At 47.1% G+C, this 19,781-nt stretch overlaps 7 protein-coding genes across 7 annotated transcripts; 3 read left to right on the top strand and 4 right to left on the bottom strand.

Moving 5' to 3' along the window:
- Positions 1-2,300: 2,300 nt before the first annotated feature.
- F4822DRAFT_330178 (uncharacterized protein) lies at positions 2,301-4,285 on the top strand. The gene has a single exon (XM_051455633.1). It carries the CDS (start codon positions 2,530-2,532, stop codon positions 4,156-4,158), a length of 1,629 nt encoding a protein of 542 aa, XP_051312718.1. The 5' UTR covers positions 2,301-2,529; the 3' UTR covers positions 4,159-4,285.
- Positions 4,286-4,992: 707 nt separating this feature from the next.
- On the bottom strand, positions 4,993-8,111 carry F4822DRAFT_411668 (nitrogen permease regulator of amino acid transport activity 3-domain-containing protein). The gene is made up of 3 exons (XM_051458883.1): positions 6,934-8,111; positions 6,476-6,872; positions 4,993-6,398 (listed from the first exon to the last, which is right to left on the bottom strand). Exons 1-3 carry the CDS (start codon positions 7,751-7,753, stop codon positions 5,156-5,158), a joined length of 2,460 nt encoding a protein of 819 aa, XP_051312717.1. The 5' UTR covers positions 7,754-8,111; the 3' UTR covers positions 4,993-5,155.
- Positions 8,112-8,269: 158 nt separating this feature from the next.
- On the bottom strand, positions 8,270-9,964 carry F4822DRAFT_411666 (uncharacterized protein). Its single transcript, XM_051458882.1, has 2 exons — positions 9,038-9,964; positions 8,270-8,965 (listed from the first exon to the last, which is right to left on the bottom strand). The coding sequence occupies exons 1-2, from the start codon at positions 9,295-9,297 to the stop codon at positions 8,509-8,511; spliced, it is 717 nt and encodes a 238-aa protein (XP_051312716.1). The 5' UTR covers positions 9,298-9,964; the 3' UTR covers positions 8,270-8,508.
- Positions 9,949-11,367, bottom strand: F4822DRAFT_330103 (kinase-like domain-containing protein). The gene is made up of 2 exons (XM_051455632.1): positions 11,057-11,367; positions 9,949-10,999 (listed from the first exon to the last, which is right to left on the bottom strand). Exons 1-2 carry the CDS (start codon positions 11,165-11,167, stop codon positions 10,274-10,276), a joined length of 837 nt encoding a protein of 278 aa, XP_051312715.1. The 5' UTR covers positions 11,168-11,367; the 3' UTR covers positions 9,949-10,273.
- Positions 11,368-12,535: 1,168 nt separating this feature from the next.
- On the top strand, positions 12,536-13,199 carry F4822DRAFT_329960 (uncharacterized protein). The gene is made up of 4 exons (XM_051455630.1): positions 12,536-12,678; positions 12,749-12,783; positions 12,837-12,951; positions 13,007-13,199. Exons 1-4 carry the CDS (start codon positions 12,626-12,628, stop codon positions 13,098-13,100), a joined length of 297 nt encoding a protein of 98 aa, XP_051312714.1. The 5' UTR covers positions 12,536-12,625; the 3' UTR covers positions 13,101-13,199.
- A 611-nt stretch (positions 13,200-13,810) lies between these two features.
- Positions 13,811-16,438, top strand: F4822DRAFT_445071 (succinyl-CoA synthetase-like protein; the record flags this gene model as incomplete). The annotated part of the gene is made up of 8 exons (XM_051463334.1): positions 13,811-13,973; positions 14,053-14,174; positions 14,245-14,388; positions 14,459-14,549; positions 14,617-14,691; positions 14,746-14,962; positions 15,024-16,035; positions 16,106-16,438. 8 exons carry the CDS (start codon positions 13,811-13,813, stop codon positions 16,337-16,339), a joined length of 2,058 nt encoding a protein of 685 aa, XP_051312713.1. The 3' UTR covers positions 16,340-16,438.
- On the bottom strand, positions 16,395-18,523 carry F4822DRAFT_329992 (MFS general substrate transporter). The gene is made up of 8 exons (XM_051455631.1): positions 18,298-18,523; positions 18,181-18,235; positions 18,010-18,106; positions 17,847-17,937; positions 17,296-17,795; positions 16,999-17,241; positions 16,788-16,931; positions 16,395-16,705 (listed from the first exon to the last, which is right to left on the bottom strand). Exons 1-8 carry the CDS (start codon positions 18,414-18,416, stop codon positions 16,509-16,511), a joined length of 1,446 nt encoding a protein of 481 aa, XP_051312712.1. The 5' UTR covers positions 18,417-18,523; the 3' UTR covers positions 16,395-16,508.
- Between the last annotated feature and the right edge of the window lie 1,258 nt (positions 18,524-19,781).

The following is a 19,781-nucleotide window of genomic DNA, read 5'->3' as shown; positions in this document are numbered from 1 at the left end:
TCGACAGCTGACACTGATTCAGGAAAGGTTGTTGAGATTGACTCCTTCGGTGGAGTTGACCGGAAGTCGGAACCACTAGGTCGTTGCATGTGCCTACATATTCGGCCAAGAGCATAACGCTATCCCACTATCCTATCCTGCTAGGGGGGCCCTTTCACTGGTAGCTTCCTTCCCCTCCAAGGCTATCGGTTAGACCCCTACCTCCCCTAACTTTCCTTGCCTACATAACCTGGTACCCTACCTAAGGGTAAACTTACAGGGAACCTTCTCAACCAAGGGTCTCGGAGCCTTGTAGGCAACCAATCAATTGTCCGGGATTCCAGGGAAGGCACACACGAACGGTGCACTTGCATTGGATTTGGTTTGCAGTACCCTGTCAAAGTCAAAAGCCTGGTTCACCTTGCGCTATCCTTTCCCCCATCCCACCTTGTTCGACATCAGATCGCACGGCAACTAGCCTAACGCTCTGGTAACTACCTACTGGCAAACGTACCTAACGTACCTTCTTCCGTTCTCACTCATTGATTCTCACTCGCGAGACCGCCTCTTCAAAGTCCGGGACTCACTTTCATCAAATACAACATACACACATCCGTATACACCACTCTCAACTTTCGTACATAAAACATCTATAATCTCCAACAATCTTGCGACTTGATTCATCGGGTCCGACCCACTATATACATCCATATCAATCGAGTACTACCTACATAGGTACTCACTTACACACCCCTAAGTCTTTTTACGGGCTAACCTACCCTCGTCCCGCCAAATACAATTGGGAGCGATCCTCGTATAGGACTTGTGTGAATCCAGGCAGCGCCTCTAACCAACCCTTGCTATCTCGGTTCGAGCTTCGCCCACCATCATTACGCCCGCTTCACCTGGAAAATCAACAGGATCTAATTCAAAGAAAGAAAAGAGCAGAAAAGGGAAAGAGAGAGCCCTACCAACGACTAAATTATTACCATTAACCTTGCCAACGCAGTTCACCCAACCCAGGCTAGGCTACCTGCATCTTTTCTCCTCAGGTCCAGAGTACCAAGGCCTCAAGGATTTTGTTCCCTTCTGCCTTTACCGCCTCGGTCCCCGGAGATCCTGAGGTCGCTTTTTACTTCCCCCATTTCCACCCACCCAGCCGATTTCCCTCCACACATTCTTTGATCCGAATATAATCTTCCAGACGCTTCGCGCTCCTGATTGTATATCGTGATCTGATATACGATTTATCACTTAACTCATTTCCTCGTGCAACTGGCCAGGCCTAAATAGAAGGCCGACCAAATCCGGCGTCACCTTCGTGCTTACGGTCTGACAAGTTCTGGTCGTTTTTAGCCTCTTATACTACGTTGGTGTCACCTTTGCTCTGAGGTCAGAATCGCCGTCATCGAGGGCCACCAGCATTCCCTCGGCCGTCCACCGCATCTCACTGGTGTAAGGATCATTTGCGAGACCGCCATTCAGCTTTCGCGAGGCGCGAAAATATCTCTTAGCCCAGTTATCCCCGAGGCGACACAATTCGGCTTTCTTTTCTTTCCTCTTTCCTCCTTTTTTCTCCATTCTCTCTCCCAAAGCGAAGCGCTTACTCAAGTTGACCAATAAATTATTCTATCGCCCATTGTTGGTCGTGCGCATTTATTAGTTTGTACGTATATTTCTACTCAGTTACTACATAACCCTCCTCCGCACCTCGGACTACTCGCTTCGGACTCAGCACAGACAACAAAAGCAGAAAAAAAAAGGAATAGCAAAAAAGAAAAAGAAAAGTCAATCATCATCACCGATTCAGTTGAATTTAATTTAAGCTAGAGTTGTCCTAACCAATGCGCAACAGATACTTCTCGAAGCTCTTTCGCAACATCCCCAATATTTTCCCCTCTATTATATAGCTTCGGTTTCTCAAACTATTTATCAAACCGGCGCATTTCCGCGACACCGTTCACCATCTGCATGGCTACGTAATTTGTGGTCAACAGCAACTACCCTTAATCGACTTCTACAAACTTTCAGCCGAGGTAAGATACTAAGATATATCTGATCTGTCTTTTTTTCCTTATTTTTATTGTCCATTTATACTTTCATTTAAATTACCACACGAGATCGCACTTTATTAGCGAGCATATTTCCATTTCCATTATTCCCTCCAGGACATTCTTTCTGTGCTGGGTTATCTCGGTGAATCCCAATTAATTACAAACACATATACATCGATACATTGTGCCCCACATATTATCCCACTACCCTTTCCGTCCTCCCTTCCTTCGTTCCTGCTCAACATACCCACTCGCCGACTATAGGTGCGGGGCTGACTTGCACTATCCTCGACAGAATAACTGCGCCAGGCACTCCACCATTTGCCCACCGACCATAAATCAATACCCAGAATAGTTACGTCTTGTTCGTCGCCGACAACCTCGAGTGACTATAACTATAAACTATATAACCACTACCAACAACTTACTATTCTACCTTTGTTCTCGCTTGTCTCGAAACTCTTCCACGTCCTTCTTCCCCCCCACGCCAAACGCGATGGCACAGCACGCCTTCAATCAGTTTAGTGGCGGCCAGAACAATGGTGGCGCTAGCGGCAGCGTCGACCCAAATGATCTGGCCATGTCTGGTACCTACGCCGCGTCATACTCGAATAACTTCAATGGAAATAACAATTCCTCGGGTTTCTTCGGTGATGACGAGTTGTTAGATACACTAGGCAGCCCGACAGACCCAATGCCGAACCAACCTGGCATGCACAACCAAAACCAGGACTACAATGGGATGAGTGAAATGAATATGGGCTTCAACCAAGGCATGTACCCAAACCACCAGGGTAGCCACGGTATGTCTATGGACCAGTCGCATATGAATGGATTTTCCAACACTCCAGATGGCGACCCGATCCAGAGCCCGTTTGTACACAGTTTCAACCAGGCGCAATTCCACCAGATGCAACAGCAACATCAACAGCAGTTCGGAAACTCCCTCCAATCGCCGATATCATACTCAGGCTCCCCTTTGGCTGGATCTGACCTCAACAACGATGGCAACGAGCCTGGCTACCTAAACTCCAAGTCTCGCCCTCAACTTACCCACAACATGCAACGGAAGGCTTCCAATACCCGAAGCCCACTCACACCTAAGACTGCGACCCCAATGTCCAACTTGAATGTCAACTCAAGAGAGCAATCCGGATTCGGCGCGCAACCGATTCGGACTACAAATGGCCACGAAAAGTCACCCTCTGGCCAATGGCTACATACACCCAACAGCCTTTCTTCATTCCCTGGTTCTGGCTTCCCCTCGCCGATGCAACATGGCATGCCAAACCCCCAGATTGCCGATGTATTGCTCAAGGGCGGCTCATCTATGCCCGCCAAGTTGAACGCGCCGCCCAATACCGTTTCATCGCAAGAGATGAAGCGAAAGAGACGTCGTGAGTCGCACAACCTAGTTGAGCGACGACGCCGTGACAATATCAACGAGAGGATCCAGGATCTAAGCAAACTTGTTCCTACGCACCGGCTAGAAGATGAGAAAATTCGGAAGCTAATTCAGAATGGTACACCACTATCTCCCAGCCTCACCGGGATCTCTCATCCAGCGCAAGCCACCTCAGGATTAGCTGGCCCAGGTGCCAAACGCGCAACAGGTGTTGGCAACATTACTACCGGCTTGCCACTTGAGGATAAGGACAAGGGTCCTAACAAGGGTGATATTCTTAACGGAGCAGTCAGTTGGACAAGGGATTTGATGTGGATGCTGCATCTTAAGCTCCAGCAGCAAGAAGAGCTTATTAGTACTATCGTAGAACTCGGTGGTAGTGTTCCCCTCGAACTCACCGAAGATGAGAAACGGATGCATTCCGAGTTAATGGAAGCTATGACCAAGAATGGTCCGCACACGTTCTCATACTCTCGGTTTGCCGGGTCTGGTCTTAGGGTCCCTCAACACACCGACTACAGAGGTGACTCTCTCAACGGGTCTGACAGCGCGATTACTGCCACCTCTGTAAGTCCCGATGGCCATGATGCTGTGGATTTTACAGGTGGTATGGATGACGCCGGCCAGTTCTGGGGTGATCCAGATGACGATGGCAGTGGTCCTGCCTCCATTAACTTCAAGGAGGAAGACGAATTTGGAATGGACCTCTCACATGACTAAAGGTCTTTCGGGCCTTCTACAATCCTACCTTTTTCTCCGGCATTTTCTGGCGTTAGCCAAGCCCTGGTATTTCATTCAATTCACTACTTCGTCATTTTGACATTATGGGTTGAGTTCAGATACCCAGGCATTTTGAGTCATTTCGGGCATATCACTAAGGGAAGGGCGATTCTACTGCATATGGGAGGGAAAGGATTGGCGTTCTATCTCATCTCTCACTTAGACAAGTGGGAAACCGGCACGGAGCGGTCGGAATGGTTATCATTTATCTGATGGTTCTCGTCCGGATCCGCCGGATATGGGTGGGAGGGGACTTTCGCTTTGACTTCTTGGGGGGTCGTTTTCTATTCTTCTTTCATCCTTTTCCCTTTTTATTTCCTTCGCGCATCATTCGTCTACGGGCTAGGTCTGATTTTTTCCCAATGATACCTGGAGGATTACGGAGTTGGTGGGGCATTCATCGAGGGAGATTGCGTTGACATTTCCACATAACTTGCATCGTCACATCGTTGATCAGAGGGAGTTTATCATTTTTTTTATCGTCAGTTTCTTTTTTACGGAAAGGTTACTTTTCTTTTGCTGGTTCCCACATGTAAGCCGTTGTATTTCCCTCCTTCCCCCCGCTTACCTCCGAGAGGTGAAGAAGAGGGAGGAGGGGTCGCTTCGGCAAATCATATCGTTTGTGTATTTGTTGACTTCCAAGGGAACCCAACCGACTAGACAGGAACAGGACATTACCAAAGGTCGTATATACGCCAGCAGTATATCGGGCTTACCTTAATAATCAATCACATTTACCTACCCTTGATGCTTTTATAGTCTTCCACGTGCCGATCGTATGTGAAACATTTGATCATTTGTCTTACGGTAAGCTACCTAGTTGATTTATAATACTAACAAGATGTGTAGGTATCATGTTATACTAAACGGATTTAAACTAATACGGCTATACTCTTCACATGACCCTTCCTTCTTACACACTCCAAATAACTTGGGGCTACCAATGCCGAACACAAATAAGATACTCACTCATCGAATTCAACAAATTCCACGCATCGCGCCTCTTTAAATCCTCATGTAGCGCGACGCGCTCCAATGCGCAGCGACCATTGAAATATTTCCAAAATATAGGCCACTTGTTACGTGGGTTTAGAGTTGTGCCTGTTCCTTTTGAACCGAGTCCTCCGCTCGTAGTAGTCGTAGTTGTAGGCGTGGGTGTGGGGGCGGGGGCGGGAGTACCATGTGTAGGTGAAGGCGCGCGTGTAGGCGCAGCGGTAGTGGTAGAATGATGTATTATGCGCTCGGGTAGTCTTTCACGGATTGCTGCCAAATACCGCGATTCGCGCGCGCCGACGCGGCCGGCGTCGACGATTATGTAGGGAGATAGATGGGCTAAGTGTGGTGCATCATTTGTTGATGGGTGGTCGGTACGTATTGGCTGTGTGCGACGATTATGTGCAGCTGCTTTTTCGGCTGCCTCGCGATGTGCGCGCGAAGCCAGCCGATCGAGTCGCGCTTGCTCCGCTGCTTGTTCGCCGGCCGTAGTTGGCGATCGGATGGTTGCTGTCGAGGAACTCATTGATTGTGGTGGTACTGTGGGGCTGCTACTACCGCCTCTGTCTCTATTATCTGCAGCAGCGGTTCTAGGAGACGAAGGAGAGGAATGTGGGTCGTCGGATGATTGAGGCGGGTGGTTTGGTGGGGAGGAAGGAGTTGAGAGAGTAGATCCATGAGAGTGGGACGAGGAGGAGGAGTCGGCGGAGGCGTTAGTGGCAAAGGATGAAGAGCGATGGTGTGTATCGTCTTGTTGCTGCAGTTGAGCGGCACGCTGTAGCTCCTCTTTTTCAAGTTCATAATCCACCTCATACAAAATCTCGGGCCAGACGACAACATAGGCAAAAGTGCACAGCTGAGTAACCCAACCGCCTCGCATAAGCCACGCTAACATGGCTAGATAGGTCGGGCGGTGATTCTTGCTGGGGGCGAATAACTTGTAAGGGCGTGGGGCGGCAGACAGAACAGCCAGAAATTCAGGTAATGGTGGAGCAAGTGGAAAGGCGCGAGACCAGGCTTGACTCGCTCGTGGGAGGCGGCTCATATCGCTGTTGGGCGATAGTATGTAGTGGTCGCGGGCGTGAAGCGGCGGGATGGCGATAGCGCGCCGCCAGAAAATAAAATGTTGTGCATATTTGCGCACTTGGGCTGGTGACAGTGCTGTGCCTTGGCCGATTTGGTGGAATCTAAGTTGTGGATGTAAGCAAGTTTCTCCAAATCCACGATATATGAGATGATTTAGGCGCGTCATCTGTATACTTACGACATTGTGGGTTTTGAAAGCCGTACGAACTCAATCATTGCCGCCGTTGTCTCATCCGGATCAGCTTGGAGCTCTGCGATAATCTTTTTCTCGTCGCTCATTAAGAGTAGAGCGAAGTTTTTGTCTAGGTATTCGGGATCATTAAGGCTATCATCTTCAACGAATGAGTTTGCAGTGGTTATCCATAAACCTTTGGAGCCGCTTTCATCATCGGGAGGTAGATCGGTGATATAGAATGGCACAGGTATCTGAACCGAGTGCGTGACAGTTCCTTCAGCTGTCTCTAATTGCAAAGCTGCGATCTTATTATGAGATACGGCTTCGAATACATCTTGCATTGACGCGGCTAGCGAAGAAACGTCTAGGATCTCCCTCCATAATGTGCTCATCTTAGTCTCTACAAATAATTATTAGTTTGTTTCTTCATGTGTTGCAATAGGGTAAATTCAGGTGCATACTTGTTTCGCGCCCCTTATCCTTAAGAGCCAAGATTCGTTTCGACTCTTTCCATACAAAATCGCTCTTCTGTTGGCTGTATTTATAAGCCTTATTGATTTTCTTGATAATGTGAAGATGAAGATTTTCGGCCAATTCCTTTGCTTCATGCTTTCTCGGATTTAATATGAAGACGAGATTGAACATAGTCATTCCACTCTTCTTCTCGTCGGCTTCGTCTGGGGGGTTTCCAGTGATAGCGTCCTCCGCCATGTCCTTTGTCTCAATTTGCGGCGCATCGCTCGCGAGAATAGAGGACTCGCCATACTTACTAGCCGAGTCCGCATTTTCAGGCGATTTTGGCGTTTGGTACTTGGGTTGCTTTTTCTTCTTTCGCCATATTCCATTCTCTGGGACATATATCGGATACGAAGCGAAACAGAGTTGTTCTAATGAAACCTGAAACAGTTTCTTATGAAAAGCCCTGTTGGGTGTGAGAAGGCTTTCAAGATCTTTGGTAGGATATCCAGCGACGTGCTCCCAAGGTACTATTTGAGAGCCACTATCTGTTTCCAAATGATCGTCATGATTCCAATTGTGCAGGTCGATTGTCTTTGGGAGTGAACCAGAGGGTGCCTCAAATGGCGGATGAGACATCTGATTTAGCAACTCGTCATCATCGTCCAACTCATCTCTTGGCGCGCTATCACGAGAGGAAGAGGCGCACGGTTGCAGAATTCGAGGCGGGTAATGGAAGACAAACAACGGCCCATCGCGTAGCCGGTTGACCACCAACGCCACGCCGAGGAAGTTTGAGGTGTTTGGTAGTATGGGAGAAGCCATATTCCCAGATTTCTTGTGTGACAGTGGGCGACACAGGTCTCAGATATGATCGCTAGTCCCCCGACGTGTGTGCCGCGCTCCTAACCCGAATAAACATTTCAGCTTGTTTGGCGTCGCATCTGTGTTTATCATAACAAGCTTCGTCTAGTTTTAACTTATTTCCTCCTCAACATGGAATCGTAGTGTGCCATTGTAATAGATCGTCAATGATGGATTTTAGAAATTGAGGTTGTCGTTGGTTGAGTTTATAGAGGTACATTAGACTTGTACCGAGTTTCTCATAAACTCCGATTTGGGTACGTATTCTGATAGGTTACACTACAATGGGCCAATGAAATGAGACGATGTGAAGTTTGTTTGCTTCATTTGGTTCATCTACTCAATAAAGTAATCTACGCAGTGGACTCATATGTGGGTTAGATTCATGATGCCATCATCTCCATACCAGCAGATTTAGTAAAACCTAAAAGATTATCGTCATATGTAGTTTGCACGAGTCCAAAGTCAAATTTCATATTTCGTTTTCATCGAGTTCTCATTCTTTCGAAAAATGACATTATGTACTGAGGGATACCTAGAACCACATTCCAACCCTTTGATTGAAATACCCCTTTCATCTCTTTCCAATTCTACCTGTTGACCCTACCGATCCTTTAACCCAGGACGTATATCTATCAGTATATCCCCAAAATATACACATTCAGAAAAAGGTCATAGCCGTTCATAAAGTCATCCGATTCACTCTTAAATGTATTTCATATATGTCCGCCCATAACACCCAGACCGACTCCAGCAATGACGCCCGCCACACAAGCGGCAGTAGGCCTAGCTGCATAGTTCGCAGTGCCTATGACAAAACCTCCTGTCGTACCAGCTTGAGTGCATTGGCTGCTTTGTATGTTATAGCAAGCCTTTGAAGACAAGCTCGAGCACACTGAAGTCGCTGATGCTGATGGAATTCCGGTGCCCTGCGTGGCGGCTACTGTTGTTCCACCCCCTCCCGGAACGACGATAGTAACTCCGTATACTCCTGCATTACCTCCCAAGTCCGAGACACATGCCCCATAGTTCCTCGAGCATTCGTCGACGGCGGATGTGCATGCGACCGAGTTGGCGAACGACGTCGGTATGTATGGGAATGAGAAGTATGTGTTGCTCACATAGGAGACTGTCGGTGTTGGGCCCGTGGGTGCTACTCCAGTGCAGGTTGCTCTATAATTTGACGATATTTGTAAGTTTTGAGTTGTGATGCAGTGGAAATCTTTTAGTTTAAAGGGTACTTACGAAGATGGACAGCAAGCTGCCTCACTTTGAGCGTCTAAAGCGCACAGTTGTCCATTTTCGCAACAAGTATTAGCAAAAGCAGCACCTTTATCTTCACAGCTGAAATAATTGCTTGGACATGAAATTTGCCTCCTATGAATCGGAGAATAATCTTGGAATGTGCCGTACTCGAGTGGATTGACGACAGGGTCAGGGAGCGCAATCGTTATCGTGGCGGCTATAGAAATGAGCGCGGCATATCGGCAGAGCGTTAGTCGCATCTTCTGATTCTAAGATACCCGCGAGCATCAAGTTGGTCGATCACCTCCGCACTTGGCGGCAGCAAAAGGTTTTATAAGACAGACGGGTACCGATGCGAGCAAGGGAGGGTGAGTAATTGGATAGAGTTGCGTAATCGGGTATCTAGATCGAGCTTCGAATATGCAGTAGGGAATTCACCGCCCACGATGGCTGCAGACACGAGGTGGGGAGGCCTTGTTGGGTTGGCAGTACACTACTGGTCTTTTCTTTTTCTCGTTCGGTGTTAGGTATATGTAACTGGCTTATGGCTTATAAGTTGTCGAGCTGAAGTAGAGAGATTGGAAACATTAAAACTTTTCATCTCAACACATAAATAAAGTCTTGTTGAATAATAGGAGGTGGTTTTGTTGGAGATATGAATGTAAGTACAAATAGATGAATTCGTTATCTCCACGTACAAAACAGCAAATCGGATGGTTTTGGGGAGGGATACATAAGAAATTAATGTGATGTGATGTCAAAATTATTTCGGTAGCGGTTGTTCGCCCAGCAACGAGGTACCTAACCAGCTAAGATACAGGGGGGAAGGCCCCCGGAGATGTTGGACCGATGTGGGGGAGAGGGGTCGAGGCCTTAAAGTGCTTGCTTGTACCGAAGTACCTTACTAAACTTAGTCTTTTTCATTTTCACATTGTTCTAGAAAGATGGCTCATCTCATATTTTCATCAGATAGCTAGTTCTATTTAGCGATCATAGCTAAAGCGCTACCTCATTTAGCGGCGCCAGAACATAAATCTAGACAAATGCCAAAGTTGCGCACCACTCTTCATCTAATCTCCCGCTCAACTGCGAAGCACATGTCGGATCCGATATCTTAGACAAAAGTCTAGGTATAGCCATGGTTATATAACCACCAAATCCTTCTGCTAAGTCACTTCTACTACTAGTCGGACGAAGGGGACCGAATATCAAATTCGACGGCCAAAGTCCTCGAATTCATGTACCGGGAAATTCGTAGGGGGTAGTGGCTCCGGTTCCGTCTTGCTCCCAGGGAAAAAGCTGGCAATGGATTCTGTTTGGATTCAGAAACAGGTCCTGCTCGTTCAAACACAAAATTTGTGATGTCCTCATGGCGGTTTCAGATGCCGTCATCCGACTAGTTTGGTCAAAAACCAACATTCCTTGGAGGACAATAGCTAGTCCCCGCGGGGGCCGTCGCTCACCGAGTTCCATCACTTCTCTTGCTAGTGCCCGGCACCACGCCATATGCACGGAACCCCTTCGAGCATCCAAATTAAAATGCGGGAGATCGTATGAAACTTCCAATACGGTGACTCCAAGGGACCAGATGTCGACAAAATTTAAATACCCCCCTTCACCGTATAGTATCTCAGGCGCGACATACATCAATGTCCCACAATGCGTCTGTAGAGTGCCCATCCTGGACAGTCCAAAGTCAGATAACTTGACCCAGAGTTCGTCGGGATTCCGCCAATTACCGCGGTCCTCGACGAGAATGTTTTCCGGTTTGATGTCGCGATGTGCAATCCCTTTGTCGTGGAGGTATTCTAGACCCGATGAGCATTGGAGGAGCAAGCAGCATTCTCTATAAGATAAATCGCGCCGCTCTATTTCGTCTCTCAAACCACCGCGCGGTATATACTCCAGGAACAGTGCGGGTGTCGGTCCTTCATCACAGTCAAGGAGCTCGACAATGTTGTCCTAATTAGAAGTAAGCAAGACCCTAGTTTGATAGGCAATGGTTTCCTAGATACTTACATGCCGAACTCCTCTCATAGCAGCGATCTCATTACGCCATGCATCTCTCAAAAATCTCTCTGTCGTCGGCGCCTTACGTGCGCACTCTTCCGTATTACTGACATCCCACATCCTGCTCACAGTCCCGAACGCTCCGCGCCCGATTTCGCGGCCAATAGCTATAGGGCGCCGGTTTCGTGGCCTATATTCGCTTAGGAGGGCACCGGACCTCCTGAGGAATTGTTCTATCCTAGTCACATATCTTCTCGATTGAATATTTCAACAGGGCACCTGGATGTGACATCGGTGGGTGTTATTCCGATGGATAACATGTATGTAGATTCTTTCCGTCTCCTCGAGGAAATCGTGCCCACCTATAACCCAGTCAAACTTTTTTCGCACAAAACCCCCGTCCTCATCATAAGTGACCATTATTCCGGAAGGGGAATTTAGATCTCGTATGATAAGGCGATAGTCCCCGTCTATTTTCTTAAAGGTCAGCGAAAACCACGGCCGGTCGATGTGGGAGTCGGTTATTGAAAATGTTTGCGGCGACGATGTGGTGGTTTCTCCAAATAAAAACCAAGACTGTCCTGGGGAGGCTTTCCAAATCTGAATTCTATGCGAGGCAGATGAGATCCCGGGTAGCATAAGGGGCTATCCGCAATCACACGAGCCCGCCCAGTCATCCAGGGGATACAAGGTCGCAATCAGATCCTTTCTAGCCATTGTTGTCCCGGTGTCTTACGGAGCAGTTCTGGAAACTCTGGCCTCGTAGATCGGGTTTTGTTGATATGATGGACAAAAACGGCTTGAGGTGGGCTGCGCTAACAATTGGGTAATGAATTTCGCATGAAAAATCCCAGAGAAATTGGAGATCGCGTCGTCACCAATGGACGAAGGAAGTCGCGTGAGTAGGTGGTTGATCGCTGTGTGGACCTGCGGCTTAAGGATCAGCGGTGAGAGAGTATGGTCGAAGATCGCGGAGCTCGATTTAGAATATTGTCAATAGGCATCTATCAAGGCTGATGTACCTCTACCTAGGTAGGAGCAACTAGAATACTGGCTTTCAGTTTAAATACCTTAGGTGGGTGGAAATTTAAGGCTGGTTCCTGGTAGGTCTCTAAGGCACCTTCTCTTTACACACTTTTCGCTACCTAGGTAATTACTGTACATACATCTCTAGTCAATACTAGTAAACACGAACAAAAAGTTTTAATGTCTAAACAAACAGATAAACAAATTTACACTATTTGCAATTGGACATAATATTATAAATTTGTACCTAGGTAGATATTGAACATTTTCCTGTTGCATATGGCTTATAGTTTGCTGTCGAAATCGAAAAGGAGGTCGTAGAGCTGGACTCTGATTGGATAGAGTGGGTCGCATGAGCTTAGATGGAGCCATCAGAAATCGATCTTTCCTTTTCAAAACCTACAGTTCATCACTGCCTTCCTTCTCAATTCCAACTACAAATACAAAACTTTGAATCAAACAGCGATTTATCCCAGAAGAAATAAGCGGGACCTTTTCACTTCTTCGCTAGAGCGGATATAACAGCCGCAGGTAACCCTTAGTCCACTTTCCATGAGTTCTTTCGGCAGCCCGGGCTCAGGTCCATACACCGGAAAGCCCATCCCGTATGTCTTTCTCAGTACCCTTTTTCTAAGATACTACACACACTAACTTGGTCAATCCGCATATCCTTAGACCGCAACGCGGTAGCTTCCCGTTGGATCACGATGGTTGGTGGGATCCATCCGTTCTTTTGTTTCACCCGCTGACGCCACAATTCTAGGCGAATGCAAGGCCGTCATGACCAAGTACCTATCATGTATTAAAAAGGTGAAAGGCCTCAACGACGAAGAGTGTCGAAATATTGCCAAATCTTATCTAGCATGCCGTATGGATAGGTAAGTTTTTACTCCTGATATACGACTGGTGAGGTTCTCAATTCTCACTGTTTAGGAATCTTATGGCGAAAGATGACTTCAAAAATCTCGGCTTCGCATCAGATCCGAACGCAAATACAGCGCCAGGCTCGGAAGCCCAGGGACGGTAGTACGAAGGCAGCTGCAAGCAATCGCTCAATAGGCTCATCGTAGTTTGGCCCGTACAGGGGATAGATATATTTGAGCCTCTGGGTTTTGATAATGAACCCGAAATAATCTAGGCTTTTCTAGGAAGCTCCCTCACGCATAACTTACCACGACATCCATAGAACCTAGCGCCTCAATTCTACACCGGAAGGCTGTTTGTATTATAAGTGATGGGTGGTGGGCAAACCACTGGCTACGGTTCGAGGATGGAAGTATATACTGTACATTATCAGAAGATATGCAAGCACATAGCCGCCACATCGAACGCCTCTTTTTCTTTTTCCCAACCTCCCCAATACTTTCATGTCGGCTCGGGTCCTAAACTTGGCCTCCATTCCGAAAGAAAGCATCACTACCATTAAATCTGACAGACATAATCTACACATTAATCCATGCTATTCTGTACTTTAAATAAGACTCCTCCACTTGCTTAGAGTGGCAGAAAAGCCGACATGTTATATCCGATTTATTTCCAGATCCGGCTAAGGGTAGAGGAGTTCCGGGGCCGGTGCCGGACTGCTGCGGGCCGGCTCTTTAAAAATGACCTCTTGTATCCGGGAATTGAACCTTCAGTACATTAGCCTTTTTCTTATAGTTAATCGCACTGATATTTCAGATACTTATTGTTGCCTTTATAATGCATAGTTAATCATTTTTGATATCGTTGGGAAATATGTTGGGTAATATCTCGAGGGCTCGGTCCTCGAGGGGTCTCATTTCTTTAGACCTCGGCTCGGCGCGAGCTATCCAGAATCGCCGATATTCGAGTTACGACTCGACTTTGAAGAATCTCAAGATCGGTAGCCACACGCGGGTTATTTTTCAAGGATTTACAGGTTAGTTTTCTTTCTTAGTTATCCAATAAGCTATCTCTTTTGGTTATTTCGCATTTTTATGCTTATTTGTGAAATGCAGGAAGACAAGCCACTGCCAATGCTCGCGAGTCCCTAGAATGGGGAACCAAGATCGTGGGAGGTGTAACGCCCGGCCGAGAGGGTGAACATCTAGGCTTACCAGTCTTGCCTTCTGTTCGTAAGGTAATAACCCTAAGACTGGCTTGAATGCTCGAGAAGATGTAATATGAATTAACGTAATTCATTACCTTAGGCAATGGAAATCCTCAAACCGGATGCGACGGGTATATATGTAGCAGCGCATCAAGCTACGGGCGCTATCGAAGAAGCAATTGAAGCCGAAGTACCTCTTATTGTCGCTGTGGCCGAACATATTCCTCTTCACGATCTTCTTAGGGCGAGTAATTTTATTTCTACTGGCTATTTACCATGTTCATACTAAATTTCTAACATTTATTCATTACTAGATTCACTCTATCCTTAAAACACAGTCTAAGTGTAGGCTTGTGGGTGCAAATTCTCCAGGCATCATATCCGCCGTTGGAAAATGTAGAATAGGTTAGTAAGCTCTGGTATCAACTTAGTATTTATAACTAGTAACTAATCTATGCCCCTCTTGCTGCAGGCTTCCAACCTCTACCATGCTTCCAACCCGGGCGCATAGGTATTGTAGCAAGATCAGGAACACTAAGCTATGAGAGCAAGTACCTCTTAACCATGCGTTCCACAGATACATATTAACTTACCTCGTTAGCCGCCGCGTCTACGCTCAGGTCCGGTCTAGGCCAAAGTTTATGTATAGGAGTTGGCGGTGATATTCTCCCAGGCACCAATTTGGAAGAGGGCTTACAAATCCTTCTCGAAGATGATGACACGGAGGGTATCGCGTTTATAGGAGAAATTGGTGGGGATGGCGAGCTTGAGGCTGCCGAATTGATTAAGGAGTATCGAGCCAAGGCACAAAATCCGAAGTGAGTTATCCGCATATACATGAACTCAAGTCACTATAATTGACACGATTATCTCCGACAGACCGATTGCCGCTCTTGCCGCGGGTGTGAATGCCGTCCCGGGGCGAATAATGGGCCATGCTGGAGCATTCGACCTACCTGGTGAACCCTCAGCGACGATGAAGATTGAAGCTCTTAAAGCGGCTGGGGCAACCATAATCAACCATCCCTCGCGATTCGGGCTAGTGCTAAAATCCATCCTCGATGGCTCAACACCCGCCGGTGCCGGCGTGACTACTTCAGGCAGCGCCACCCAACGAAGAGGTATACACACAATAACCCGTCGACCCAACCCAACCCAGAATTCCCGATACCAGGGGGTAAAAAGCCAGAAACGGAGTATATACCTAACCTCCAACACCGCCGCAAACCTCCTACTCCAGCGCAACATCCCCATAACCCAAGACCCGAGCCCAGGTCCCAGGAAGCTCCTCGCCGTGAGCATAAACCGGTCCACGCGAAGCCCCTGCATAGTCGCCTCCCCAACAAACGACGTATCCCAAGCCGCCAAACTCGACTTTCCTTATAACCAACCAGAAGCCATAGACCTACCGTTCGCATCCACAGTAGCCAGACACTTACGCCTCGATCCCATTTACATTTCTCCTCTCCATGACATCCTGCGCAAACTTATCGCGCTCTTTATCGAGAAAGAAGCGTTCCTCCTATCCACCCAAATAATTACGAGTCCGAATACCGAAACCCTGTCACTTAGCGCAACGGGTCTGCGTCTAGGTTTTGACGACGCCGCATACCGTAGCACGAATCGCCAGTCCGATATCCACGTGCTGCGTAACATATCTACTGAAGATCCTGCCGAAGTCGCCGCTGAGAAGGATGGCATCGTGTACATCAAACTACGCGATGGAAACATCGGCACGCTAGTCAACGGCGCAGGGTTAGCTATGAACACCGTCGACGCCTTATCCGACGCCGGTGGTCGTGCAGCGAATTTCCTAGATACGGGTGGGAAAGCGACGAGCGAGACGGTGAAGAAGAGTTTTGAAGCCATTCTGACGGATGACAGGGTCAAGGTATGTCATACTCCCTCCATTATAACGGCTCTTAATTCCCCCTGTGCCGAGGGTGACTAATCTATGATAGTGCATATTCGTCAACATATTCGGTGGTCTGACGCTCGGCGATATGATCGCCCGGGGCGTCGTGCTCGCGTTTCGCGACTTGCAGATGTCGGTTCCCGTCGTGGTGCGCATACGCGGGACGAATGAGAAGGAGGGGCAGAAGATAATCGCCGACAGCGGATTGCCGCTTTTTGCATTCGACGATTTCGATGAAGCGGCTGCTAAGGCTATAGAATTGGCGAACAAGGGATTGTAGATAGGTGGTATACGTGCTTTTAGAGCATCTCGTTATTAACTTTATTATTATTGTGAAATATAGCGTCTAGTCTATATGAAAATATTATTCTACGTTGGCGTAGAATATCTTGAATGTTTTTAAATGCTGGGAGGATATAGATATGTTGCGATATATCTTTATTGTTAGATCATACTCGCTCTATGGCCCACAGCCCTCTGAAAATTGATGCTTTCGGTTGAGGAGGTAATCCCCCAGGAGTGCGGCTCGATTCACGTTCAATTGCTGCTGACAACACGCCTTCGTCTTGGATCGCTAGTTCGCGTTGTTCTTTGTCGAGTCGGACCTTTTCTAATTCCCATACTTTCCAAGCTCGGAGCCCCCAGCCTATATTGTGACTAAGGTTAGCCGATTGCATTTCGACAATATCTACTGTTTGGAGAGGGGAAATAAGGGCAATAGAACTTACCGAATATGAATGCAGCTATGTACATAAATCCGGTGAAGAGCTGGACTCGGAGGTAGCCCCCAGGTCCGGGGTGTCTTAGGCTCACGCCGATAGCTTCGGCAACAGTTGCTGGTATAACGAGTAATAGCCAGGTCATTGATAAAGCTACGTCGAAGTTAGTAAATTCGAATCGTGGTTATGCTCAAATGGTGCTCGGCTTGCTTCGGCTTACCAGAGGGAATGAGAGCCAGCCCAACGACTTCAGCACATATAGGTGCAACAGTAGCCCATATCACACCAGCAACGCTACCACTTAGTATAGCGAAGACGATGCAACTAGCCAGGCTTTTGGCGCCAAATATCCAGAAGAAGAGGCAAAGTAAACCGCAGAATAAGGTACAGAGGTTCGCGATATTCAACCGGCCGATAGAGTCGCTCGATAACCCTATTGCGGGTCGTCCAAGTCCTTGTGCCACTGCCTAATGTCAGCCTCAAAAATCTACGTACTTAGCTTCAATTGCGATCTCACAATTGAATAAGGCTCCCACTAAAGAAGCTTGTGAGGCTGTCAAGCCAACCGATTGGCAGTAATCGACAATGCTGAAGATAAGAATGATATATCCGAGAAGCGACAGCAACATCCAAGCTTGGAATAATAGGAATGGTAGTCTCTTGAAGAGCTTCCAGTTAAGGGCGACATGAACAGAACCGATGGCTTTGTTGCGATCTCGAATGAGGTAGCTAGCGATGCTGTTTATGACGAATGAGATGATGGCTAAAATGCGAAATGCCCATGGCAGGCCTATATTTGTGATCATCGCGTTAGTCGCAAGTGAATAACAGAGACCACCGAAGCCTGACCCAGAAGCTGCAATTGCATTTGCGAATGATCGACGTTTCACAAACCATTGAGGCGGAACGGAAGCAGAGGAGACGAAACAAAATCCCATCCCGAGGCCAAAGGAAACCCCCTGAGAGAGTAACAAGTGCCATAACTCATAAGCGAAGGAGGAGCCAACGAAGCCAATCCTATAATAATGTTAGTTAGTCTGTATTGAAAAGCTTCTAATAATACCCTACGCTATAAAGATGCTGCCGAGGAATATAGTTGGTCGTGTGCCGCATCGTTTCCATCCAATGAGGGTAGTTGCTAATGGCGAAACCAGGAGGGCTTTGCAATTGTTAGAACTATGACAATAGTATTGTATATTTCGAGGGCTATTGGAACAAAGGGGACGCATACCTATCGAAATAGAGAGTCCACCAACGAATGCATACCCAAGCTGACTCGCTCCAAATGTACCTGATCTTAGATAATATGCTAGGAAGACAGCAAAACTCTGGATTGAACAAAACAATTAGTTACTTGAGACAACAATGAGACTGACTTGAATTATATTAATGATCTGCCTACAGAGTTGAGTCCCCAAGTATGGGCATTAAGAATGAATACGCCGAAAATAACGACCCTGAATAAAATATGAGTTAATTTGGGAGCGTTGTTGGGGGTTGTCCCTCATGAGTGACTTACCAACCATAACCACCTTCTTTCAATTCTTGTTGCGGTTGGGAATTGGGCGCTAAAGCCTTCTCATTATTTGAATCATTAGGATTCTCATTATTCTCTGGTGGTATTTCGGAATGGGCCATGGTGATTCTAAATGCTACCGATCTGCAAATAAGAAAAATAATCTATTCAAACCCCTGTCTTGAGGAATTCGCATTTCTAGAAACAAAGAAAAGGATTATGTCCATATATAAGGATCATATACCGAAGATTACTACGTCCTTCCGAAGGTGTAGGCCTCGATGCCCTTGTTATGTAAGAGATGACCGGAAATAACACCAAAAATGAACGCCAATACTACTTATGTCCTAGCTGGGTATGTAATGAGTTAGCAAATTTTCGCAGAGCCGAGCTCTTAGACCGATAGATATCCCCGGTACCGATGGCCGACTTACCCGCCTGTCGCCCCACGGGGTCACAGCTTGCTTGAGATGATTTGCGGCTTTCACAGTTGTTATCTTTGTATGTAACCAGCATCTCCGTCTCCGGACGTGGTGACACATCTGCCAAACCTATACTATCATTCGCGGAGATAACTAACAAACACCTCATCAGAGTGTTTATTTCCATTATATATTACACGTCTAGGACCGACCATTGATCATGATCGGAAAGGTTGAAATGACAGAGTATTGGTGCTTGTCAGCAAGATCTTTTATTGCCCGACTGCTCGATGCCGGATCATCATCGTGAGTCATCTGGAGAAGACTGAGCAAAATAAACTGAAACTGTCCGTGTTGAAGTTAAGAGAGAGGAAAATCTGCTCGGAGATAATTGAATAAATCTGAAAATCTGAAAATCTTCGGCCGCGTTTTAGATTCGATCTAAATAAGATCGGACGAGAAGCGGAATTAATTGAAGGTCTTCACTTTTTCACCGCAGCACGGTGTCTAGGCTATTCCAATATAAATTAGCGGTCTCGACAAGCCTACTTTATCAAGTAGGTCCGCACCAAGCCATATCTACCCACCTCCCGGGTATCAAGAAAGGGGGTAGATACAAAGTGGATATTGGATTGGTCGTCAGAGACCAATACTCGCGATAGATCTCGCTCTTCTAGAAGGAAGATGGTCCATTGAGAAGATGAAGAGGCTCTTGTGCACGTGGTAAATGACTTCTGCATGCAGCAGTGAACCCTTCGATTCCAGACGTGGCGTTACATCCGTCGGATGGATAGATTGATGGTTGCACTATTATGTATGTTGTGTATACTGACGAAGAGCATGAATTGAGCCAGCAAACAGGGTAAGCTGTTCGGGTACTATAGAAAAGGGTTGGGTATAGAAGGGGATTGGTTCTTGCTGGGTGAGGAATATGCATCGCGGTGGAGAGGAAATGGTTGTAGCTGGAGTGGATCTTACAGAAGGTTCTGGGTTTAAGAAACCTTGGAAATTTCCAGTTTATTTCCACAGTGCAGGCTCCAAAGCATCTCTCACAGCTGCTTCCCT

The sequence above is a fragment of the Hypoxylon trugodes genome (assembly GCF_022578975.1).
Source record: "Hypoxylon trugodes strain CBS 135444 unplaced genomic scaffold F4822scaffold_7, whole genome shotgun sequence".
NCBI classification, from domain to species: Eukaryota; Fungi; Ascomycota; class Sordariomycetes; order Xylariales; family Hypoxylaceae; genus Hypoxylon; species Hypoxylon trugodes.
The sequence above is the reverse complement of the archived record's forward strand: the minus strand, read 5'-3'. Positions and strand labels throughout refer to the sequence as shown.